This window comes from Mesitornis unicolor, unplaced genomic scaffold (genome assembly GCF_000695765.1).
Source record: "Mesitornis unicolor isolate BGI_N332 unplaced genomic scaffold, ASM69576v1 scaffold24933, whole genome shotgun sequence".
In the NCBI taxonomy this organism is placed as follows: domain Eukaryota; kingdom Metazoa; phylum Chordata; class Aves; order Mesitornithiformes; family Mesitornithidae; genus Mesitornis; species Mesitornis unicolor.
In genome coordinates, this window is record NW_010175689.1 from 5,839 (window position 1) to 32,745 (window position 26,907).

A 26,907-nucleotide genomic window follows, 5' to 3' on the forward strand; every position below is an offset into this window, starting at 1 on the left:
AAACTTGTAACAGAGTTGACCTAGAGGGTTGCCAACTAGACTTTGTCTGCAAGATCAGTCATAATTTTGTTTTGAAAGTCCAAACAGACTATGGGTAAACTCTGATGGAGAGGATGTGTTTCTTTCTTTATCCATTTTTGAAAGTTCATTGAAAAGAAGCATATATAACAGAAAAGCATCATTAGCTTAACATGCCTCCAAACTCTCCTGGGTATCTGCTCAAACAGCAACGCTGTTGGGAATGCGATCTGGGGACAGGTAGTAGTAAGGAAGCTTTTTGTTCTTGTTGCGCTTGCTGATAGCATTGACAATCTCGTCCAGATTCTTGCGGAATTTTGCCATAGCCTCTTTCACCGGCTTCTCCACGAAGTGTTCATCTGGGTACATGCCCAGAAACAGCTAATTGAAAAACACCAAGAAATCATGCTTTGAGAAAAAAAAGGCTATTCTGATTCAACATCGATGTCATCTAGCAGAAGAACATCCTTGATCCTCACAAATGCTAATAGTAAAATAGTACTATTAATATTTAAGCTAATCTACGTTGGCACTGCCAATGAAAGATGCTGATGCCTTCCACTGCTGGCTGCTTCTTTGCAACCCTGTATCTTTCTGTAGTGCTGGTTCAGGCGTTCATGTGGCACCTTCTCCACCTGCAGGGAGCTGATCCACCGAAAAATAAGCACTTTCATTCAGGGTAGTGGTCAGCCAGATCACCTTCCCAAGCCAGATCTCTGCATAGTCACTCAAACATTTGTGCTGCTAAATAAAAGGACCACATGGGAGAGGAATGAACAATCAGGGATGAAAAAGGAAGACAACTGCTTCCTTCAGTGACTGTTGACTTAAAACTGTCCTTCAAAGTTCAACCTGACAGTTGCTTTAGTCAGTGTGAGCTCTACGGGTGCTCTGAATACTGCTTTAGGTAACTATTTCCCATGATACTACCCACATCACTAGCTTCTCAGCTGAAATCTGCTTTCTTCTTAAAGACAAACTTCATTTGAAGTACCCTCTGTCCATCATCTTCTATTTAAGGATTTCAAAACACATCCTCCAGACACAGCCCTTGGGTGAGACAATCAAGTATGTACAACCTCATTTTACCTCAGGAAAATGGTTATGGATCATGTTTGCAAAGCCTCCTGTAGGCTTTTGTTTGCAGTTCACACCAGCCAGCCACAAGCCATAGCTGTAGTTCACGTGGCAGATTCTGGGGAAGATTTTCCAAAGGGACAGGACATGGGGACACAGCGGTGCTGTAGCTTCTCCACCAGCATTGCTGAGGCAAAGAGTGGAGAAAACCCTTGTGCCTCTGCAGCCCTCTTCCTCCCACACCAGCATCCTTACTCAGCAATGCTGTGCTTGAGTTTAGAAGCTTTCATTTTGCCTGAAACACAGCCACAGAGTAAAAATATGATTTCTGGCTCAGAGCTGGCTTGCATCTGGTGGAACAAGGGCAAACTCATACCACTGGTGCAACTCCGTAGAAAGGCAAACATGGCCTAGTTAAGCACAGAGCAGCACCACAATCTTGTGAGTCTGTGTGGTCTTGCCGTGGCCCTTGTGGTCTCAAACTACATCTCCACCATCTAGAGAAGAGAGGTTGACTTACCTCATTGTCCTGGAATTGGCTCAAGGCCCAGACAGCTCCAAGATGCCAACAGGAACGTCCCCTGTCTGGCAGACTCTCCACAATTTGCTCGATAGTGACTGTCCCCTTTTCTGTTGGAGGAGGTTGGCGCATCGTTGGTGGGGCATTGGGAATCCAAGAACACCAGTCATACTGCACAACAAAGCAAGAGAGCACAGTGAAAACATACAGTGGGTGGTATTTAGGAACACTGCAAAGACAATTGGGAGTCTTGACACCAGGGAGGCTGCATCTGTAATATGAGCCTTTCAGAAAGAGAAGATACTAACTAAAGGACAGAGAGATGCTCTAGAGAAGGGCTGAAGGAGAAAAGGAAGTCTCTACTGTCTTTCTCAGGATCTCACAAGGGGCACAGTTGGGTTGTCTCCATGGGAGTACTTATTCTGCTAACCACAGGCATGGGCCACATGGTCTAGATTCACCAGCCAGGCTAAGCACTTAGCTATTTTATTAACAAAGATCTCTTCTGATAATCTGAGGCAACCTCTGATATAAAACTTATAAATGATAAAATCTACTTTTCTACAGTTTTTCTTTTCGGCAGAAATTGTTCTAAGAACATGCCCACAGGACTGCGGTCAGGCAGTAAGAGTGGCAAAGGATGCTGGCGCAACATGGAATATAGCATGTGTGAGCACCAGACTGGGAACTCGGAATCATGTCTGGTCTGCTTCAATGCTGTGGGATGGTGATGTCTCATTTTACCTCAGATATGACCCCAAGTTTTGCCACCTTCTGAGATGTTTCACTTACCAGAACTCTTTCTTTTCCAAGTTTCATTACCTTCATACATATCCCCTGCCTTGCCTGAGGGAAAGTCCCATTTCAGCTGTGAGCCATACTTACACTGTGCTCAATCTGTTCTCTCCTTTCTACCCTCAGCCCTCTCTCTGCCATTTTTCCCCATGGCTGAAGAGCCTTTTGCTGATTGGCTGAATATCCTCTGCATGCCAAATTCCCACTCTCATCCTCTGAAGACTCTCTGCTAAACCCTAATAGCCACGACAAAATTAAGAGCTGGTTTCTTAGTGGTACTTGAACAGATAGGATTTCCTGAGAGGGAGGCTGGGAGAAGTCCCAATCACTTGTAATGACAGGTTAGAAGCGAATAGTTGCAGAGGTCATGGATGTGGCACAGGAATAATATGGGTTCATTTGACGCCTGGGTCTACACCTGCTACAGGGCTCCTGAGCTTCAGAAACAGACAGGAAGGTCGACATGGAGAGTGATGTGGGATGTATTTGGGAATAATCACCATAGGGAAGACGGTCTCCCTGTTTATCTGTGAGATCATCCATGCCTGAAGCCAGAACATGTGCCAAAAAAAAAGAAAGAAAAAAGCTCATGGAGTCAGAATATTTCAATTTGGAAGGAAACCATAAGGATCATTGAGTTCAACTCCCTGCTCCTTGCAGGACTACCTAAAACTAAACCATATGACTAAGAGCATTGTCCAAACACTTCTTGAACTCTGACCGGCTTGGCATAGTCACCACTCCCCACTCAGGGAAGAAGCACTGTGCAACACAAATGAAGATATTTGCTTCTGGCTGTGAAGTCTGCTTTCCAAAATGCCTTGATGTTGGAAGAAACAGCATATGAAAGGCAGGCTGTTACTATAGTTTCAGGGTAGATACATAACAGTAAAGGCAGGCAGAGATAATGCAGGCTATCAGTATGTGACACATTAAACATCACAGAGGAAGCTCAGAGCTGTCAGTTGGCTTGCAAACCCAAGAAATGAGCAGCTATGTCCTTTCTATGCATTGGCAATACTAAGCACATTGGTGCTTTTGAAAACTTGACCATGTATGACTTAATGTCCTGGTTTGAGCTAAATAGAAATAATTTTCTATTTAGTGATTTTGCTTTTCAGCTCAGTCTCTTCTGAAGTGACTGTACTTGGTAAAACTAGCACATGCTTTTCCAGACAGCGTGTACTTCTACAAGTGATAATGACAAGGCCACTGTCTCACCACGGGTGCTGTACCTGCACCTACGGGGAGGAGCAGATCAAAAACTGACCAACAAGGTATTCCATCCCATATATGTCATACTCAGTATAAAGCTGAGGGATCACGAGGGTCTTGACCCTTCCATCTTGGATCCTTCCTTCCATCTCAACCCTTCTTCCCTCTGGCTCTTCTGCTCCGGCAAAGGCCGAAGTCCAAGCAGAACCCTGCTAGTTTGTCTGCCTCTGATCCTGATCCCTGTGTTCCTGAATCCAATTCCTGCATTCTGCTCCCACCTGCTGCTTGGTCCAGACTGGGACTTTTCCAGTGCCCTGCTCCGCAGAGCCTCTGGTGATGTAATCGTCATTAGGGTGGGGTGGGGGGAAGATTTTATTTTGATTATATATATATTTGTACATATCTGTATATATTCCATTATTTTCCTATTTACATTATTATCCTGTAGTATCAGTATTATTGTTTTATTAAATCTGTTAGTTTTATTTTCCAACCTGTAAAGTCTCTCTCCCTTATTCTCTTTTCTCTGTCTTTCTGGGGAGCGGAGAGGGGTTAATAGAGAGCATCTGTTCAGGATTTAGTGGCCAGCCCAGCCCTAAACCACGACACTTAAGTATAGATCCTCACAGATATACTGCTTCAAATATCTATGTATGTCAGTGAGAGTTAAGTATCTAGATATCATTGAAGATAAGGAAGGAGCTGTTGAAGGGTCTAGAGAACAAGCCTTATGAGGAGCAGCTGAGAGAACTGGGATTGTTTAGTTTGGAGAAGAAGAGACTGAGGGGTGACCTTACTGCTCTCTACAACTACCTGAAAGGAGGTTGTAGTGAGGTGGGTGTTGGTCTCTTCTTTCATGTAACTAGTGATAGGACAAGGGGAAATGGCCTGAAGTTGCACCAGGGGAGGGTTAGATTGGATATTAGGAAAAATTTCTTTACGGGAAGAGTGGTCAAAATTTGGAACAGGCTGCCCAGGGAGGTGGCAGAGTCATCATCACTGGAGGTGTTCAAAAAGCATGTGGGTGTGGCACTTCAGGACATGGTTTAGTGGGCACAGTGGTGTTAGGTCGATGGCTGAACTTGATGATCTTAAAGGTCTCTTCCAACCTTAATGATTCTGTGATCTGAACTCCTGTCCCACTGACTTCAATGAGACTTTGCCTTCTAGAGGCTTACCTGTGCTGCTGCAGAAAGTAGAAGCAGAGGTCCTGCAGATGCACAAGACAGTTTTTAACTACTTAACTCAGGACCCTCGTAAATGCTCCGTTAGGTCAGCTAGATGGCTGAACTGCTGGGACTGAGCTGTTGGGAACAGCCAGCTGCACCAGCTCAAAGACAGATGGCGTATGCAGCTACATGAACTGCAGTCACAGCACTGAGCTGTGCTGCACGTGTTCCCTAAGCCACATCTGAAAATGGGACTTATGCTGCTTCAGCACAGGCACACTGCCAGATTAGCACAGCTTACAACAGCAACCTCTGGGAGTCATCCATACATGCACTCACAGCAAATGCAAATTAAAGCCACTTAGCTCATTGCATTTCTTTGCAGAATGTGCCACAGACTACCAGCACATATATCCAGGCAATTCAGGTGATGTCTGGAAAGCATGGTAGCTAGACTGTGCACCTGAACTCTTCAGCACTTCTGAAAGGGGTCTTCACAACTCATTTAAATGCTTAAAAAAACCCTGTTCCCTATAATTAAATCATTAAAACAAAAGCATATGAGTTCAAACGTCTACATTTGAGCTTTGATACCTATTTAGGACTCAAAATGAAATGCCTTTCTCAGCTTTCAAAATGCTTCAGTTTTGACAGGCTTCCTGATGATTTGCACATGGCTCTGAAGTTATTTTGACCAGAAAGAGTAATGAAATGTCTGTACATCTACCAAAAACCAATTCTGAGACCTTGCCCCAGTAGATGCACCTCCCAGCCCAGAAAGAAGAACAGTCTTCCCAGAAATTCCTACCTGACCAAAATTCACAGCTGCGTGCTGGGCTGATGTTGTGAATATTACCACTGTGAGATATTCTGCTAGCTTCTCTCGTGTCCTGATCGCCTTAGGAAACCCTAAACAAGGGAGAAGAAAAGCTTAAGTAACCCAACTATGAGGTAACCCCAGTACCCAGTAGTAATGAGCTACTCAAAAACATGAGTTGCAGGACTGTGCAGCAGACACTGAAGAGCAGGGCATTCTCTTTCTGAATATTGTGGTGCAGTCTAACAGGAGTTACTCACCCTCTCAGTGTCTTGGCTGTCCAGCCTTAAAAACAGAGTGACCCTGCCTTACCTTGTACAGGTTTGTGAGGCATTGCCACTGTTTGAAAAGTATGTGGCATTCCTTAAGGGAAAGGCAAAGTATAACAACACCTTCTAAAAATATTGTATCTCTGTGCTCTCACCCTCCCTACCCTGCAGCAAGGAACCCAGAGAGTACACAGGACAGGGGCATCAGATGCTCCCTTTTTCTTCAGTCTGCAGTGCAAGCAGGGAAAGTTCATGCCAAGGAGAAATGGCCAAGTGCTTGTATGTATATAGGTCCAAGGCTCAGCAATAAGGTGCACCGTGAGAATGAGTGCAGGGAGAGCTTATTTGCTGAAACAGGAAGTAAGGAAATGAGAACTTCTGAAAGAGAAACAACAGAATGGGGAACTGAAAAAAGTTCCTACGTAGCTATATAAAGATAGAAGGGAATAGCCAGGAACTAGGTTAATATTTTGTTACCAAAGCACCCCCAAGTCTGTATCTTCCCTATCCCTGCTGTATCACAGTCCTGCAGTGTACTCCCTGTCCCAGCCCAATGTGACCACAGGTCCCAGGATACCTAAAGACCTGTCAGCACCCTAGGGTGTGTTTCCCCGGCTCAGGCTGCCTGTGCCCACTGCTTCACATCTTCACCACCAACCTGATGCAGAAGTGAACTCAACCTGAGAGGTGGAAGCTCTGTCCAGCCACCAAGCCCAAAGAGGAGAGGATGCACCATCCCCTCCTGTGTCCTGTAATTCTAAGCACACTGTACTCTTCTTCTAAAGAGGCTTGGCATGCTCCTAGTCACAGTAGACCTCCCAGGGCAGGAATGTAGACTGGAGGGGGAGCCCAGGATGCAACAGCCTTCTCCATTTATCCTCCCTCCTTTCTTTACAGACTCAGCCATGTTCCCCTGCTCTCTCTTCCCCAGCCCTTGGAGTGGCAGCAGTGCAGACAGGGATGCTGCAGGCCTGGCAGGTTTCCCACCTGTAGTGGCAGTCCTACCACCAGTGGTGCTTGTAGCATCCCACCCCAGCTGTAGCCCTAGAAAAGCTCTGTATTTGTCTCATATCAAGACATTTAAGTCAAGGATGAAGTTCCTACTAGCAGACAATTTCTAAGCTTTCCTTAAGCCCTAAGAGACAATTAAACAAACAAAAATGTTAGCAACTAGGTGTCCCCCAGTTCTTTGCTTGTTCAGGCAGGTAGAGCCTAGGAGGCTGTTATAAACCAGCACATACTGGAAGCAGCACAATTCTGCCTGGAGGTCTCACACACAGATGTGTGCATTCAATGCCAAAGCCACCCACACCAGATCACTGTCCAGCAGGTGTTTCCAGATATAAATCAGCCAGGACAGAATGTAGAGTCCCCAGCCACATGCACAAATTCCTGAAAACCTGCTAGGACAAAATGTGGGTGGAAGAAAAAAATATGTTAAGGGAAAGGTGGGAGAGTCTCAACTTACGTAGGAGAATTGGGCTGTGTTAGGGGTGAGAGCTCCTACAGCCAAGTAATGGTTTGCAAGAAATGAGAGACAGTGAGAGGACATAGAGCAAAGGAAAGTATTTCTTGGAAAGAATTATGAGTATCTTCTCTTGAAGAGAGCAGAACAACTCAGTGATGACAGGGATGTTGAACAAATGCGAAGTGCAATAATAACATCCTGGGGGAGATTCTTACCTGGTGCAAGGCTTGGAGGAGAGGATTCAAGGGGTGATTTCTACCACAGTGTGCCTGGTGGTTCCAGCAACACATAAAGACAGTCCCTCCCCTAACACACTTAAAGCACGAGCAGACAAGATCAAGGGACCAGTCCTCAGTGTACAGAGAGATCACATGAGCAGCCCAAGCTCACGGTGAGAGTTTGTGGCAAAGGAAGGAGCTGTGCCCTAAGGGAGGGAGGGCCTGATCCAGGGTTGCACCCATAAAACTGAGCATCTGTGGGCCAAGAAAGGAGAGGGTTCAAGGCACACCGTGCATGCAGCACTGCTGTCAGCAAGGACCTGATAAGCTACAAACCTGGCTGGGTGATAATACCTTACCTGAGGCCTTCATGCCCCTCATCCCATAGACGTAAATGTCTTTGACAAAGGCCTGGAGCTCCACATCCTCACACACCACCTCATCACTCTCATAGTAGATGTGAATCACATCCTCTGCAAAACTGCCCAGGAATAAATGAACAAGACAAAATGAAAAGGAGAAAGTAAGCTTACCAGTTCCTGAAGACCTTCTGCGGAGCTTGCAGAGAGATGTCACACATGGAAAGAGAGAAGGGCAAGACCAGGTCTCAACACACTCCTACCTCCTTTCCACAAGCAGTGGAAATGCACAGAGGCAACACTGACTCAGTTCTGACTACGGAATCACTTCCTCCCCCAGCAAAAAGATGATGGACTACACTGCATTCCCCGAGCAGTCCTGTGCTCCTCATTCTCTTATTTGAGGCTTTCCTCCCGCCCAGACTTCTGTCTTCACATCTACATCCTTTTCTTCACTTAATACAGACTCCCTCTGGCATCATCCACATAGCTCTCATCCTGGGAACTGGAGTTCCCAAACTGTGATATGGGCACCATCCTCTGTATGTGGGATACTCCAAAGCTGCTCCGGAATACCATTCAAATAGTTGATTCCCTCCTCCCACACATCCTTTTCACAAAACCCAAGTGGCACATTCCAAAGTAAGGGTGGCCTAGGAAACTTCTTCTGTGGAGAAGAGGTCTAGACCTTTTTCCTACACCCACTGCATACAGCAGTTTTCTTCTCCCTGTTCAGGTCCTCTTCTCAAAATCCCTCCTTCTATCCAAGCTTCCCAGGCTAATTCAGCTCAGCAAGAAAGACTCTTAAAACACTAAGATAACAGAAATAGTTCTGATGACAGTGAAAATAGGAAAGCCTGATTTCCTGCAGATTTGCATCTCATGACTGAATGACTGGTTAACTAAGCTATGCTGAGATATTCTGTTAGCTCTGCAGGTACCTATAATCTCTTGCTAAATATTTTAACAACAACCCATAGGCTGAAACATTTGACTGATGAAGCTGACTGATGGGACTAAGAATTATTATCCAGTACAGATTTACCCCCTAATAAGCTATAAACTTATTGCAATTTGGAGACCTTGACAAATCTGTCATTGTGGTTTCTACTAGCCAACCAAGTGAAGACTCATCACTGAGGTAGGCAAACAACTGCATAAACAAGAGTTTAAGTCAATTTGGCTTCCAGAGGAAACCAAAGGAAAAGAGAAATTCTGCAACGTGCAGTGACAAAGATGCTCTGCATGAGCTTTGCCTCCTCTACCTTGCACCTGTGCCAAATACACACAGAAGGTAATCCCTTTCTTACACAACAGCATTATTTTAGATCTCCTTCCATGCAAACATAAATTAGTACATGAACTGTGCATGGGGCCTTTTGAGTTTGAATATTTTGGGTTGGAATATCTACCTGCAGTTAGATCAGAAATAAAAAGCTGAGTACTAGAGAAGGAGTTTAAAAATTCACTGTGTGACCCTCAGTGTTTATATAGCAACATCCTTATCAACTTTCTTCTGTCTAGGCCATCTACTACATGTGAAGCAGTGCAGGGGATAGAAGTTATTTCATCAAAAGAGTGGAGACAGACACCCCCCACGGATCATAGCAGATTCATAGTGACTAGACATGTGCACAACTCTGGATTCGGGGGTCAGAATATCATGCACTCAAAAGGGTACTGCCCAAGCCATTTATAAACCAAATCATTCACTTACAAAGAACCTCTCAGCCAAGTCTGAGGCAGTGCAACATCTTTCTCCAGCTAGGTTAACACCCACAAACTAAACTGAGTTGACTAAGTACTACTTGATATTTGAAAGGCTACTATCTCAACCAGCAAAGAAAACACAGGAAAGAGAAGAGGGACAAAAACCAAATTACACCAAAAAAAACCAACCACAGAATAGTTATAACTTCCTTTTCACTCAGATGGGCACTGACAATTGCAGGAAACATTGCAAGATAAACTCTTGCTAAAACACAGAGAAAACACCGCAGGCAAAGATGTACCCAACACTTTAAACATTATACTTGCATTATAAATTCTTGTGTACACAAAAGATCTGATTTTTAATGAGCATGCTTTTCAAGGCATGTGACCAGAAACAGCTGCCATGCAAAACCACATTGTCTGTCAAATGGAGCGCCGCTGTAGAATAAAAAAAAAGGCGAATAATTTCTTTTTGAGGCAGTGCTTCACATATGAAAAAGATCCATGTTTGTGCGGTACAGCAGTCTTGCAGTATGTCTCCCGACTCGGAATTGCTGCACTTCATGACAAAACTCATGCCTTGCAATGTTAAGGCGTTTTAAGAAAGGTTTTATTCAAATCAGCTAATGTCTAATTTATTTGGTTTCTTAACACAACTCTCTCATGAAAGCCAAGCTTACTTTTCCACTCCACAAGAACCTTGACAAGCTCATGTTGCTGGCTCAGAGAGCCAAGTTGTCTCTTAGTTTGTGCATAGCTAAAAAAAACCCAAATCTAATTAAATTTCCTTTGCAGGGCTAAATTCCAACTCACTAAACTCTACAAAATCCTATAGAAGAGTACATAGTTATAAAGGGGCCTCTGAAATAGAGAATGCAAGAAAACAGGGTTGAAAAGAGCAGGAATTAACAGTTCTTCAAGAGTGATTACTTGCTTGACTATATATTTTTCCTCAGATGAGATATGCTGGACAGAAAATGCTCAATGTGACTAAACAGGAGAGGTGCTGTTCACAAGGCTGTGATGAAGAGTAAAGTGAGCAGAGACCAAATGAAGCAGTGACTTTGTGGCAGTGACTTCATTATCCATTTTTAGAATTACAGTGTCTTACCTCTTCACAGCCTCCCAGACTTTTATGCCATCATCCCTGTAATAGTAGTAGGGGATATCCTCTTTGCTGTCCATCCCTTTAGCTTTGATCTCCTCAGGGAAGCAAAGGGAGCTATAAGTCAGATCCTTCATTGCTTTCTGCACCATTTGTACATGTCCTCCTCCACCTGTAGCGTTTGCCTGCATGAAGACAGACAAGACAGGAACAGCCAGAGATTATGTTCTTTGTGCTGAGACTGGCTTTCCAAATTCACAGGAGATGGTATTCAAAATGCTGACTAATCTGTTCAATAAACAGCACTGCAAAATTCTTTACATAATCACCGCACAAAAGCTCCCGAATGTTGCTTTTCTAGCATACGACGCTGGTGTTGTAGCAGTAGTCAGCTTACACATACTGTCCTCCAGCTGGTTGTTCACCTACATTGGAACCAACAAATTCTGGAACTCCAGGATCATTCTGGCAGGTCTTAGCCACACACTCGTCCCACCTGCACAGGATATGGACATTACACTTCTGCCGTGTCTCCACAGTCAGCAGAGGAGTACAGGAGACAAGGAAGGTGCCTGGATTTAACATCTCTTTTCTCCTTGGTGAAAAACTCTTGAGCACAGAAGCTACTTTTGGTCTGGTGCCAGAGGTGTAAGAGACACAGAGTTGTCCTGAAACACAGATTCCCTCTTTCAAAGGACTTCCAAAACCACCCCCCGACTTCTCAGTTTCTGCTAGCACGTTGTCACAGAGACTGCTGCATGTCAACCTGTTGCAGTTCCTAGATGCAACATGTAATTTCTGAGGGAGCCAAGGAAGGAAGAGCTGGATACACATTAAATACCAGTACAGTCAGATTTAGATATTCAGATTTGACCTAAAAGTTGCATTGCAGCCTGTGATATACAGCTATGTTTCACTGACCCAGATGAAGCTGAGTTCTAACCCGAGCAAATCTGCAGATCTGCTGTTTCTGGCAATTCAAGAAGACAGGCTGGAATTCACACCTAGTATCTGTGGGCTTAGAAACCTCTCTTATCTACATGTCCTCCTCTGATCCAAATTTCCTTTTGCAATCACAAATTCTTTTACTCACCACCCTGCCCCAAGATGAATAACTGAGAACTTAAAAGAAATTGGGGACTTAACTGTATGCATACAAGTGCAGGGATGTATGTGCATATTATCTTAACTTGCATTCCGATACTCATACCTCGAAGCAATGTCAGCTATAAGTAAGTGACATACTGACTCACTACTGACATTGGCCAGTTCCGAATTGGCTACTTAGAGGTGAAAGATACCACCTTTAGCACAAGAAGAAATGAGTTAACCTAAGGCATCAGTTCCGCGTGCCAATATCTCAGGTGATATTAGTTATGCTTGCCTTTTAGTAGGAAGGTCAAGAAACAAGGCAATATGTGATGGTTAAAGGATAAAAACACATATGGAACCATGAAGAATAATGAAGATTTGCAAAGGGGCTTACTTACCTTGTCAAAAAGGCCACATTCACAGATGAGCTGTTCTCGGGCTTTGGTATTGATGGCTATTGTGAACCGCATGTGTGGCACCAAGAGCTGTGCAATAGGACAAACAATGAAAGAAGGCAAATTCTCTGTCTGAATTCAAAAGCGATCAGGTGTAAAGTTTGAAGTCCTGATGGCTTAGTTGAATATTGCCTTGCAGGGCAGCCAGCCAAACTATCACAGCTGAGCTATAACCAGGACTTCCTTTTGGTGTGTCAAGCTAATGTGACAACCTCCCTGACCCACATACATCCCTTCGTGCAAGAACCAACCTTGAAGAGGGGATGCACAGCAGGCAGCTGTCGGAACATAGCTATGCTGAACACCTCTGAGACTAAGTGTGTCCGTAAGAGATGGGTCACTGTCTGGTGGATGTGGAAATCAGATGAGCGAACCCAAATTTTAGCTAGTAGCCAGTCATACGTGGCATCTGAAGGAAGGAATATGGGGTTGTCTGGCCCAGGCTTCTGACCAAGCTGAAAGATATAAAAAGAATACAAAAACCTCAGGTCATTCATGTTTAAGATGAGAAAACAAGCAATGCGTCTCTTTAAAGATCCTGACAGTAAGCCCACCTGGATTGCAATGGGTACAATTTTATCCTCCAGATTCTTATATAGCAGACAGATGGGTGCAGCCAAGTACTGTATTGTGCATGGGTCTGTTTTATTGGCATCCACACCATCCAGCAGCTCATAGTCCACAATGAAAATGTTTCCTTGCTGGGGGAGAAAGAAAAAAAAAAAGCAGCATGATGTCTTTTAACAGAGTACAAGCAGTGAGGCTTGGAATGAAAGTCAGGAAGTCTTGGCCAGAACCTGGCTTGTGCCCTGTGGTTACCAGAGGCCACCATCTGCTCATGGTGGCTCAGGGATGATGCCATTGAGACAGCAAGCACCTTTACACAAACTGACTTACATCTGCTGAGCCTGACAGTGAGCCTTTCAGCAAAGAGCGACTATGTATTTGGCATTCATGCAGTGACACTAAGATGCAAACAAGTTTCACACTGCCAGCTGAGAGACCCCCGTGCTTGTCATACAAACAAACCAAAGCACTGCCCTTGCCGACCCTTCTTCAGCATGTTAGTTCAACTCTGCAGGAGACAACAGGGTAAGACTACCAGGAAAGGGAGAGGGACTTTAGCCCTCTGAGGCAGTCGGTCAATCCCTGACCTTTCAGAGGAAATCACTGAAAAATGACCCTTCACCTTCTGGTGACATCTCTTTAACTTAACCTGGAGGAAGTAATGGTCTGCAGTTCCAGGATAGTGGGAAAAAACAGTCAACAGAGGTGTGACCAGTCTGCGGAGACAACCACCTTTGACATGACCAACCATACAGCCCGAAGAGAAGAGACATGGCTGAAGGCAGTTAGAGCAGGGTCTGGACCTTAGAGGATATGAGAAGGAACAGATGAAGTTCAACCTCACTCAGAGCCATACCTTCACTTCCTCCTCCAGGGTCAGGTTCCTCTCCAGACTGCATTCTACCATATCCGTAGTCACAGGCAACTTCTTTGGTATCTCTGTGCATCGCCGGATCAGCACAGGATTGCATCCATTCAGGAACTGGTAGCCAAACATAAAATCTTCTTTCCAGTGCTGCATCACATATTCTAAAGGAAAAACAAGCCTCCAGCATCAGTACTTGCACTGCATCAATATCCACACTGCATCAATATCCTACTGCATTGTAGGATTCCTCCCTTCCTCCCCACCTTTTGTTACACTGCCCTGCAGCTTTGACTAAAGTAAGCAGCAAGAAAAGGATTCAAAAGGTACCACAGTATTCTAAGAAAAATCACATAAGTAAGTTAAATGGACAATAATCTTTGCTTTTCACTTCAAGAATTAAGTTGACAATAATTTGTTTCTCCATGTACAGAAGCAATGAGGAATAAAATTTTCCACTCCTATGAAAAATGCTCTCTCCATCTGCAGACCACCTTCTCAGATCTTCCATGGTATTTTCTAATCTCAAATGAGTCCAAAAAAGACGGCACAGGCAGAAGAAAGGAAATATGGAGGAACATGGGTAAGGAAATGTACTGGTTTGGGCTGGGATAGAGTTAATTTTTTTCATAGTATAAGGCTATGTTTTGGATTTGTGCTGGAAACAGTGTTAATAATACAGGGATATTTTAGTTACTGCTGAGCAGTGCTTACACGGAGTCAAGGTCTTTTTCTGCTTATCACCCCACCCCACCTTGCTGCAAGTAGGCTGGGGGTGCACAAGAAGCTGGGAGTGGATGCAGCTGGGACAGCTGACCCCAACTGACCAACGGGATATCCCATGCCATATGATGTCATGCTCAGCATGTAAAGCTGGAGGAAGAAGAAAGAAGGGGAGGATGTTCAGAGTGACAGTGTTTGTCTTCCTAAGTAACCATTACGAGTGATGGGGCCCTGCTTTCCTGGAGATGGCTGAACATTTGCCTGCCAATGGGAAGTAGTGAATGAATTCCTTGTATTGCTTTGCTTGTGTGCACAGCTTTTCCTTGCCCTATTAAACTGTCTTTATCTCAGTCCACAAGTTTTCACACTTTTAACTCTTCTGATTCTCTTGCCCATCCCACCAAGGGGAGTGAGCGAGCAGCTGGGTGATGCTCAGTTGCCAGCTGGGTTAAACCACAACAGGAAAGAACAGCAGTGGCTGGAGCCATTCTCCTAGCTGGAGCTGGGTAAGAGACACCTGGGGAAGGGTTTTGACTCTGATTTAGTAAAACTGCTCATTTGTTGTTTTGCTTGCTTACTATTTTTTTCTGTCTATTTTTCAATTGCTAATATAAACCCAGATTAACATCTCTTCTTAATAAAATGCTAGTTCTGGGCATTCCACCTCTTCACTATTACATATGTAGTACTACCAGATGTTTTCCACAAGTGCAGTGATCTGTTTTACAATGTCATGTTGCCACTTCAGCCTACAAGTTCAGAGTCAGAAAAAAAACCCTGATTGTGAAAAATCCCACTGGTGTCTTCATTGGAAAAATGAAGCAAGAAAAGTTTTCCACTACTGCCTATTTCCAGACAAGGCAGAACTTTTTATTGAAAGCTATTTATTTTTTTCCACAAATGGTGAAAGGATAAAAAAGACAGGCCTGAAGGAATGCAGTGCAGTGATAATTAAAAAGAAAATGTCTCAAAACTCACAATGCTTTCTAACAGAGCGGAAAAAAAGTTAAGTTTACTTGAAGTTGACGTTTACATAATCTCTCTCAATTGTATAATGAGCGTGGTGCTGTATCTGAAACCTACACCAAGCAAAAAACGACTCATCACCTTGGACAGAAACTGCATGACTGAAACATGCCTTCAACCACCATTTCCATTAGCCCTGTTTCTGCCAAAGCTTGCAAAAAAGCAGATTCAGAGTTGCATTAATATAACCGAGGCTGATGCTTAACGTTTAAAACTCACAGAATTGGAGGCCTCCTCATGAGTATGGAAATGTTATCAATGAAATTAATTGCAGATTATATCTAATTTCTGTGTTAAAAGTACTTTAGGGAGCAATCTTATTAAACGTAACAAATTGTTGTAATTAGGTTTTCATAGGTCTGGCCACCTCATGTGCTTTATTTTATACCCGAGACCGCAGAATTTTCACTTATTTCTGTTAACTGGCCCTTAGGCAGGCTGAAGAGGAGCAAAACTTCAGTCCAGGAGGGAAAAGTATTTTCCTTTGCAAAGTACGAACTGGAATCGTTCACACACACTGGAGGAACCACACAGTAACAAACTTCTAGTACCTGTGTATCTATGATATCCCATAATACAGTAAAATAAAGACAAATAATGTAGCCGTGGGCAATAGTAGAAAGTTGGCTCTGGCTGACAAATCAAAGGCTTCCCAGCTCTTATTTGCAGAAAGGACACCATAAATCTCAAAACCCATGCCTGTTTGCAGTTCTTTTTACTGTTTTTTAAGTAACGGCTAAGATTTTCATATTAAAAAGGGTTAAAGAGAAGAAGTATTTTGTCTTTGTTATCTTAATACTACATCAATGGGGTTTTTAATAGTATGAAAGATATTGCAGAAACTGAATGGCCCTGAATACAAAAGTGAAACTCACACTCTCAGAGAGCGATTTTTTTCTTCTAGTAAGAAGATGTGGATATGAAATGGCAAGCACAGCAACATATTCAATGCAGTATGCACAACTGATTCTGACACATTTTTTAAAAGAGATGACATTCTGAATAAATGCCACAAGCCTTTTCAGGCCTAACTTGCACTAATTTCCAATAAGAGCCATGGTTCCTTGGGTTGTGGTCTGATGGCCCATCCTGGCTGCAGCAGGACCAGGTGAAGAAGTTACAGCTCCCAGGTCATCCAAGCTGTTTGCAACCCATCACCAGATCCGTTGGTTTAACAGCACGGGCTTTCATGCCTGAAACAAGTTCTATCAAAATGACTCCTGTTGAGAACAATTTACCACTGAGAGCTACTTGTTCACGTCATTGACACAAGTGGCCCACAAGAACTGACTGAGGGGAGCTACAGGAGAGGTTATGACAGCAAAACTGAGGCAGTTGTACGCTCCCCAGGTTGGGATAGGGAAACTGGGACTATTAGCAGCAGTGCAACCAGGACCAAGCCCATGACTGGGATGTTAGGCAACAGCCTTTGGTCTAGTCTGTGTAAAAGGCCAAAGGGGTCACCCTTGTACCTGCTTTTAGCAGAGAACACTTCGCAACATGCATCTTTGCAGATTTTCCATGTATTCAGGTAGCTGAAGAGGGAGATACGCAAACTTTCAAAAATGCCTTAAGAGCTAATATGCTCTGAAAAGCACTCCTACTAAGCTATCTCTAGTTTTACATGCAAAATACTTCTGAAAATTTGTCTTATGTGACTTGCACATATCTGAAAATACGTTTCTAAAAGCCAAAAGGGACTATGATACCCAACTGGCCTGAACTCAGTGTAGCTCAGGACAGATAAGCTCACTGAACAATTCCCAGTAATTTTAGTTTGGACTTGTGGCCCGTTGGTGTGATTAGTAATCTGAGACTACAGTGTATTTATGAAAAACCATGGGAGAGCAGAAGTGTGGGTCAGTCACTTCCATCCTAATCAGGTATGTTCAGGATGACTAAGTAGTCATTCTATGATGCAAACATGAGCAAATGCTGACTCACCAGAGATTGTGTTGCTGATTCTGACAAAGATCTTCTCAAAATCTGCAAAATCACTCCAGGAAGACTGGAACATGTGCATGAAACGGTTGACATAAAGATTCTCCATCCTAAAAATAAAACAAAACAAAACATCTCTAAAAAAAATCAGCTCCAGCTTCTTCTGTACCCTTCCCCATTCTTTTCCACCTTTGTATATACCTACACAGGCTAATTTTTTTCAGTGGTGGAATGTGAGATCGGTCACCCTGCAGAATTAAATTTGCTGGCTGTACTTTTACACACAAGCCTGAAAGGCATCGCAAGGGTGCGGTCCTTGTATTGCATTTATTGAACTGCATTCTAGAGTTTTTCTTGGCAGCCTACAATGGCAGTGCTTTAAGACCTATGTCATATAAAAACTATAGTCAGAAAAACTAGTGCTTCACACAGTGTTAGTAGTTAGCATCTGCTGAGAGTGTTAAGATCATTACTAACACCAATTCAGAGAGGGGTATGGTGACACAAAGAGACTGAGTGGTTTGCATAACGTCAGAGCAAACACAACCTGCCATCAGTCCAGCCAATATTCCAGAAGATAGAAAGCTCCTCTAAGTGTCTATGTGACCAAGGCCAGCCCAGATCCCTACCATGCAAGGCCTCAGTTTTTGAGGGCAGCTGGTTAAACTTTTTTTCTATTTACTTGTGCAGCTGGTTAAACTTGATGCTGTAATCTCAGGAATCAAGTCACTTGGTTGCAGACATCACATGAACATCAGGGACTGGGAGCCAGAAACATCTGACTTAAAGTGCTAATTCAGCAAAGTCTACAACACAGTCAAGCAAGACAAGAAGTCCTAAATTGTTACATGAATGCTAAACTGTTGTTATTAAAATGAAATAGAAAGTGAATAATGAATTTGAAAAAGAAAGTTAACTTTCCAGTAACACTTCAAATGGGCAAAGGAAAGCACACACATTGCACAAAGATAAGCAGGGCACATAACAGAGCAAAGAAAGGTCAGCATTGCAGGAAATCTTCCCAAACAAAATTTAGGGTGGGTTTACAATCAATAACTTTAGACTGAGGGGCCTTAAAAAGCTATTAGAAGCTGCCAAAGAGGACAAAAGCCTGGAGAAACAGCAAGTGGTAATCTGGAGGAAAACTCTAGACCAGCAGGACCATAACCCAAAGGAGCTGCTGTTGCACTGAGCCCAGTTGAGGTGCATGTACAGCCGACTGTTTCTGCTGCTGCAGATGGCAGTCAAGGTACAAGGTACCTGGAGGCATGTTAAGAAGTAAAACTCATGCAACAGTCTAGCCTGGAACAGGATGAGACCACTCCAGAGGTCCCATCACACCTGACAGGGACACAGAAGGATCATACAAGGATCAAAGGGTGGGTAACTACTTGGCAGGACTTTCTGAGTAGATACTAGGTGTCTGGATCACAAATGACCTTCCAGAGGAAGCATGACCATGATCAGAAGTTTAAATTATTTAAACAGCATAACTCAGCAGCTTGAGAAGAGTTATATGAGACTGTCTCACTTGAGACTTTCCATCAAAGGTCCTGCAGAGCCTCTGCCCTCCTACGGAACTTCTCTGAGATTAGGAAACACTAGGCACTGAACCAGTAATTACTGCTCCTCTCCTGCCCAGGGTGCTTTTCCCACCTGGGGGTATTATCCTTATCAAACCAAACAGTAAGTACAGCACCTGGGACCTGGTCACAAACCTGCTGCAGTTTGACCCACAGAAGGCCAGGCACACGATTGTTCTCAGATGTTTAAAAGATTATTTCCTAATGGAACTTAGCTCCTCCTAAAGGAAGCAATCTTTCATGTATCCTACCTTGGAACAAATTTCCCAAGGACTTAGGAAATAAAAACCTGTTTTCCCCAAGAAATCAAGTACTTCTCAGATGTCTCTGGCACATACTAGAAACTAGAGCAAGAAAAAAACAGCAGAGTTGCCTGCAGAATTTAATCTGCCCAAATGCGACACTGTTTCAAAATAGCTACACAAGCCTGTGTTTCTGGCACAGAATTCAGGGTGATGGTTTCCCTTCGCTGGATAGTGTAGGTCACATCAGCACTAAAAACCTCCAGTATTATTCTTGCCTACACAGGATTAATCCTGTACGTTTACAGAATTATCCGCGGACAACTGCATCTGAAGATCCAACCTAGTGACAACACAAGGAATCTCCAAGACATATATCTCCCTCTTTCTAAGTTCAGTTTTGCAAGTCCCAAGTAAAAGGGCTTTCTTCTCCCCTTCTCCACTACTCCCTAAGTCTCATATAACTCTCTCAGCTTTCAGATTTTTCCTTAAGTGTGCTCCCTGCTCACTGCTGCACCTTTCAACTTCACATCTGCCTTTGGACTTCCAAACATACCTCAATGTCTTCCTTCCCACTGCACTAAAACTGAAGGTAGACCCTCTGCCATCCACTATGTATCTCCGCTCCATTTGTGTAGACTGCTGTCCCAAGGCCCCAGAGCACAACAGAGTAGCTAGATAAGGGCTATCAAACTCATTCCCTAAGGCTTTTCATAGTCCACCCAACCAAAAGCATAGATCTAGATTTTCAGCCCAATGTGCCAGGCAAGAAGCGTTACTGTTCTTTGGAAAAATCTCCTTAGTGTCATACCAGTTCTCCAGAATGGCTGTCTATCTGCAACAGAGTTTCAGGTTCCTACTTCACGGGGAGGTGCCCTTAGAGTCAATAACAAAAATAGATGTCCCTGCACTCTGTTGAATTGTTTGCGAGTTTTACTTGGCTGCAACTCAGGATCTCTGACAATATGCTACAGTCTGGCAGGATGAGATTGCTAGAAGAGGAATGTAGCCTCCAAATTGGTTATGTCTGCTAACTGCAAACTGAGCCGTCTCTGGCTTTCAGATGTTGTTGCTCCAGCATCACTCAGATTTGCTGAATAAGCTGGAAAACATCTGTTTTGCACTGGCTAACACCACGCTAGAAGCAACAGCTCTTGGGAAACACAGGATTTGTAAAAGCTTGGAATACCACACCACTCCTAGGGGAACAGGAGAAGATCCCTATGACCTTGCATGGGGTTTGTGTATTTTCACACCTCTCCTCTTCCCTTAAAGGAGTTATTCTTTGCCTTTTCTGAACTAAACTGGGCCAAGAGAAGAGCTGCATAGCATTTACTCCCTTCTCTTGCTTGGAACTTCTTGTTTTTGCCACAAGGTTATTCACTGCAGACAACAGCACAACACAATAACTCTGATGGATTTTCTTTCTTTTTCCAGTATGGCCTCACCCCTAGCTCTGTTTCATGGTGAACAGGTTGTACTGCTGTCCCATCTGCATGAATCAAAAAGCACTTTACAGATAATCATGGGAGGTAAAGCACTTTCTGGGAGGTACAGAAAGTGAACATACTAAAGTTGGTAATTTGATAAATTCAAATTGATAATTTAACTTAATGATTTGCACACAGAGGGAAGAGAAACTAAGAATTAGAGACTGGCTGCGGTAATCTGACCTGCATTGTATTGAAGTCCTGACTACAGATCAAGAATGATCTCTTCTGGAATTAGAAAAAATTGACTTGCCTTTTAAACATCACTACATAAATTTCCTCAGTTTTCTCGGGTTATTTTTCTCTCTCGTTTGTTTTGTGTGTGTGTGTGTGTGTGTGTGTGTGTGTGTGTGTGTGTGTGTGTGTGTGTGTGTGTTTTGTTTTGTTTTTCCCCCAAAGAACTATTTCTAATGGCAGTTATCAAGTTTGATATCTGCTGACTAAAAGGCCGCTGCAGGGCTGGGTTCTAATATGTGTCTGTGGAAGAGGAATCAGAGTCTAGGGTTTTCCAAGGATCTACAGTCATGGCCCCAGAGTCTTTAAAACTGCTTAAAGCTTTAAGCATCTACTGAATACTAAAGGGTTGCTCAAGGAATAAAGTATTTCATGAGGTGAGAAGGGACCTTAACTCCTGGCTCATATTAAAGATGAAAGATTTTGTTCTTCAGAAATCCAAACACAGATATAAAATTCAGAGAGTACATGTGCCATTGAGTAAGCTCAGGGGGACAGGAAGCATTTGTCTGTCTTTCGTACCATTAATCTAACTCCTTTTGTGCCCCTCAGTCACTTCTCAGGTGTAACTGCTAATATTGCACCAACAAGCTACAAGAGGACGCACTCTACGGCCTGTTCCATCCTTCTCCTAACATCTTTGTTTGCCTGAGACAGAAAGCTAGAGAACTCTAGTCTTCAGAGCTATTCAGCTGCCTTATTTAGCTCTGAAAGATCTAGGTCCATTGGCCATATGTGATGCAGAAGCACATTCATCACCCTGTTCACACCTGCTGGAGATGTATTCTGCTAAAAAAAAAAAAGAAAAAAGAAAAATAAAAAAGATTTGCTGATGTTACAAAGCATAAGCCCATTGTGAAAAACACATCCTAGTGTGGGGGAGAGAGGAGGGAGGGAGAAATCTACAGCAGAGCTAATACGGTCAGAAAAAACATGCATTCTCTGAAGCTTCCAATTTTCCAATGTAGAAAACAAGCAGGTAGATTCTGTCAGAACAAGCCATGGGATTTGACTCTACATTGCTACTGAAATTCAGCTGCATAAATGTAATGCCAAGAGTGCTCTGACATGTAAGGTTTCAGTCACCATCCGTTCCCCAGATGGACTCGGATAAGCTTATTAGAAGCTGCAAGTCTCTCAGTATGGCTGTTAAACTCCCTAGTTCTTACCGACCTATGTTTGATGACATAATCCTTGTCTGATCACCTGAATAATGGGGCACACCTTTCCAAAATATGAAGAGACATTTTAACAGAATCGCAGATGTAGAAAACGTGGGTGTTCTTGGACCAGTCTTGTCTGATCTGATAGTATGGTGGGATGTCTTGAGATAGTACGATGCGACCTGGGCACGTGATACAGTTCAGAAGGGGACTAAGAGTGGCCCTATTTGTCTCCTTAATGGTGTACTGTTTCAAAGAGCTCTGCAGGATTATTCAGGCTCATCCAATGGCCAGGACTTCGTTTTTCTTAATGACATTACACCATGCAACTGCATTGACAGTAACTTCAATGCCCCATGCAGGTTACACTCAGATGTGGTTAAGTGATAAGCTGCTCAGAAAAGCTTTTCTTCAGCAAGGTCCCAAGGGTGCAATGATACCATCTTCTTTTGCTAAGTGATTGAAAGACTTAGTTATTGCAAACAGTCAGAGGAGAGAGGTATCTCTAGGGGGAAACTCTGAGAACTAAGTCAAAAGTCTAAAGGTATCAGGTCCCAACATTCCTTCTTCTTATGCTTTCCACCAGTGCCTCCTCCACCTGCCTATAGACCAAACAGTGTCTAATGAGAATGCAGAGGCTCAGCCAGTTTCAAGTGTGAAAAGCTTAAAATACTGGTATTCAAATAAAAACAAAAATCCCTTCAATTCTTTCCTACTTTGATTGACTGCAAATCCAGCTGGGAGAAAAGAATCCAATTTTGAGATTTCAATGAAACCTAAAAGGCGATCAGACCTTCACCCTGTCGCAAAAGAGATTTTGCATAACTCCTAAAGTTGCACAAACACTTACGCTTTGGAGTAGTTCAGAATGAAGTCGATTCCTTTCTCATTGTCAAACTGGATGTCACGAGGCAGTTCACTGTGAGAACGGGCATCGATGCTCAGGGGAAAGCCTGGATGCCACTCCTTCCATCTGAGAAAACAAGAGAGAGTTTGGATTAACCATATAACCTTAGCAGCACAAGAACTGTGTCATGCCTTTACCTACACTGCTTTTGTGATTCAACTCTATAAAGTAAATTTACGGCAGACTCATTTGGGCCCAAAATAGTTACTTTTACCACATCAACACCTACTAGTACCCTGCAGAATTCTGAAGTACAATGGAAGGCATCTACTTGGCCACCTACCTTCACAAAACTTGAAGTAACTTAATATATGTGATATTTCCAAACACTTGTCACATTTGGTTGAAACTGGCAGAAGCTTCAATTGTATTTGGAGGGGACAGAGAGCGAGACAGCTGCTCAGTGCACACTCATTCTTGGGGCTACATTTTTGCAGAACTGAAATACAGCAGCTAAAAGTACTCAGACCCGTATTTAGGTTACTCCAAAAAGCAACTCTCTGAGACACACAGATGGTCCTGAATCACGGCCTCAGAAGAGCCTTACCTCCTATTGGCCATGGCACACATTCTCTGCCATGTACGTTCTTGCACTATGCCCCATCTTTACTTTAAAAACAAAAAAGGTGATTTGTAAAGTACATTGTTTCAATGGTATTTCCAAATTGTCTGCCGCACACAAACTGCATTGTGTGTTATCAGTTATGTATCTGAATTGTAAATAGCTGTTTCCCTGGAAGTACAAATGGTTTTGCCTTCCTTTTTGCATATGTAAATAAAATGTTGTGCCACACCTCTTTGAACTATATTTTTCCTCTGTTCTATTTCCCACAATTTGTAAGCAAGATCCTTTCTTAGTCAAATGATATCAACAACACATACACCAAGCCTCAATCCATCAATTCTGAATGGACTTTCTATCCTTCTGTTTGCTACTAACATGATAAGGAGCTGCAACTGCAAGAAATTTTTGTTATCTTAACAGAGACTATGTCTCTAGGAAAAAGAAATGTTTAATGCCTTCTGGAGTTACTAATTGATAAAGGATATGTTTTCCCATTGTGACCTTGATTAGGAAAAAATGTCTATGACACTATAAAGGTGTTCTGATAGCACATTCCAGCCTGCTCAGACAGGGCCAGATCTTCCACTGCACCCTGGTGCAGGAAACAACTAAAACCAGCTTGCTGCAGCAGCCAAAAAGCTCCAGTAAGATAGGAAATGTTCAGATCATATCCAAAACTGGAGTACTGCTTGTAAACAGACAAATGAAATCTGCTTTCAAACCTTCCTTGAAAGCAAAACTGAGTGCCAGGGGGCCCACATAGAGACTGTACCACTGAACTCCCACTTAAGCCTTCCAGATAGGCTTATCTGGGATTCAAGTATCTCATAATGCCACTTACACCAGGATGATCATCACTTACAATGAATTCCAGCTAAGTAAAAACATATATGACCAACATTTTAACTTATGTATTCTCTTATCTAGAAGTCCAGTAATTAGAGCAATATGATAATCTGGACATACTCTGCAAAACTCTGATCTGAGAGAACAGGCTCTGGACCTTCTGGGAAGCTACGGGAAACTCACCGATACATTTTTTGACGGGTCTCAAGCTCTTTGCGTCTGTGCTGTTTGAGAATCTGGATCTTGTCATCCTGGGGGAGCTTTGCTGTGAAATAGGGAAAAAAAGACACGGTTATGATGTTCCCCTGCCTATCACTGTCCAGGTCTTGAGAAGGAGAGCAAAGTTTCCAAGCCTCAAACTTCTGATCTATACCTTTATGAGGTTTCTCTGGGAAAATATTACTTGATCTAGTTTAGTATCTCAAGTAGAAACACAGGTTCCTAGAGAACCTGTGGAAGGAGATAAGCTCCTAACTTGGTGCCTCCAAGTGTCAATTAGCTCAAGCTAAGAACATGTCTCAATAGTATAAAAAAACCTGAATTCCTAGTATAGACATTTACTGTACATATCTAGTGTTAAATGGTCTGAATAGAGTCATGGGAATTAATTTTACATTTCAGTATCCAAGGAAATTTTCATCAACAAGAGCTAATTTTGTTCCAGCTAATCTCTGCTAAAAGACATCTCCAGGAAACATCTCCTATCCTCTCTCCTTCAGCTCTGTCAGCTTGGGGCAATAATCAGATCTTCTTATCGTGAGAAAGAAAAAACAGTGAGGCTTCATGTCCAGAAAGCTTGCTCTTATGACCATGTATTCACTATACCATTAAATAATACAGAAACTTCCTCAGGGATCAGAGAAAGGGCAAGGTACGTGACATGCTTTACATACACAAATGGGAAGGCAGCAGGAGTTTCGTGGAAATAGGTGTTTGGGGTTTGGAGTTAGAAATATCAGAGGTAATACAACTGATAACATATATGGTTAACAGTTTCCAGCCAGTTGTGTTCAAGTTATCAGTAGGGCTCCACTTGCTTTTGTCCTTTACCTCACTATACTCTGAAAACCATGCAAAGATGCTTTCCATGGAAGTGCTACAGTCGCAACAAATCAAATTATGAAAAAATGGAAGTCCTTCTGGAGAACAAAAATAAACTGACACCTAGTTGTGATTATAGGACAAAAGGCTTTAAATGCAAAATTCCCCAGCCAGGAGCAGCCAAAAACTTAATGGGAAGACAAACATTTATTTCCTACCCCCTCGTATATTGTTTCAGCCATTTTCAGACACTCATGCTGCAAACCACTATAGCAGCCAACAAACCCTAGGAAGCACAGAGTGGAACAAGCAAACTTCAGCGACAAATGTCTGTCCCAACACTGATCACAGAAAATAAGTAGTCAGACACTTTTAAAATACAGGTTTCAGGTTCAACAGGCCACAGAAGTGCTGTAACACTTTTCTCAGTTGGTCACCACTACTTGCAGCAGTCATATCCATCTCATCCTGACTTCTCCTGGACTTGACAGCATGCAAAGAGAAGGGGTAAAAAGTGAAACTGCTGTTTCAAGTCAGTCCTTACACCTGGTGGGCAGCCCACTTTGGGATTTTATTTCACTCTCAAGAAAACAAGACAAATTACAGGCAATTAATCATAGACCACTTAGAGGCTTAGTTGAAACAAAGACAGGACACTAATGCTAATTAGATCAAAAGGGCTTCCAGCAATGGAGACGTGGAGCAGAAAAAAATTTGGCATTACAGTCAGACCTAAAATTCAAGACAAGTGTAACAAGCCCGCGTAAGGACTCTTCCTCGCATGTGCTTCCCAAAATACTCAACTCAACTGCCAGTGGTCAGCTCAACAAACTTCTTAGAAAGCAGCCCTAGTCAGCAGGGAAACCACATTCCCTAGGGTGCAGAAGGGGACTGGCAGTGGGCCTCCATGTGAGAGAGAAGATTGGGAGGTACATGAGGAAAGGGGAAGGAGGAGCAGAAGAATTCTGGATGTTTAGCAGGAAATCAGGATTCTTAAGGCCCTCACCTCTTCCATCTCGAAGGACAACCTCTTTTTCATCTGTAATCCAACGGTAACATGGGAACTCCAAATAGTCACCCATCGGCGTTTTTACAGTGATATACTTAAGGTACCAGTCATCCTGGCACCAATACTTTCGTTTCTCAATTTTTATTAGCTGAAGTTCTCCAAGGTCTTCTTCCACAGTCACATCATAGGAGTCAACCTATAGAGCAGAATACAATCAATGATCCACTGCACATGCAGGAAACACAGCCAGCACTACACAATCGTACCAGGCCTTTCCTGTTACAGCATGGGTACAAAAGATCTCTCCGGCTTCTGATGAGAGGGAAAAGGAAGACTTATTATTGGACTGCAATGCAGCAGAAAGATGAATGAAAGAACAAACAAGAACATGCAAAACACTTCATAAACAGAAAAG

General features: G+C 43.1%; 1 protein-coding gene across 1 annotated transcript; it reads right to left on the reverse strand.

Annotated features, from left to right (window-relative positions):
- On the reverse strand, positions 1–26,688 carry ALOX5 (arachidonate 5-lipoxygenase; the record flags this gene model as incomplete). The annotated part of the gene is made up of 13 exons (XM_010181499.1): positions 1–399; positions 1,616–1,786; positions 5,603–5,703; positions 7,926–8,047; positions 10,750–10,928; positions 12,234–12,320; positions 12,542–12,745; positions 12,845–12,991; positions 13,714–13,886; positions 17,416–17,522; positions 22,975–23,097; positions 24,626–24,707; positions 26,490–26,688. Coding segments are annotated over 13 exons (1,875 nt in total), but the record flags the coding sequence as incomplete, so codon positions are not given.
- Positions 26,689–26,907: the final 219 nt, after the last annotated feature.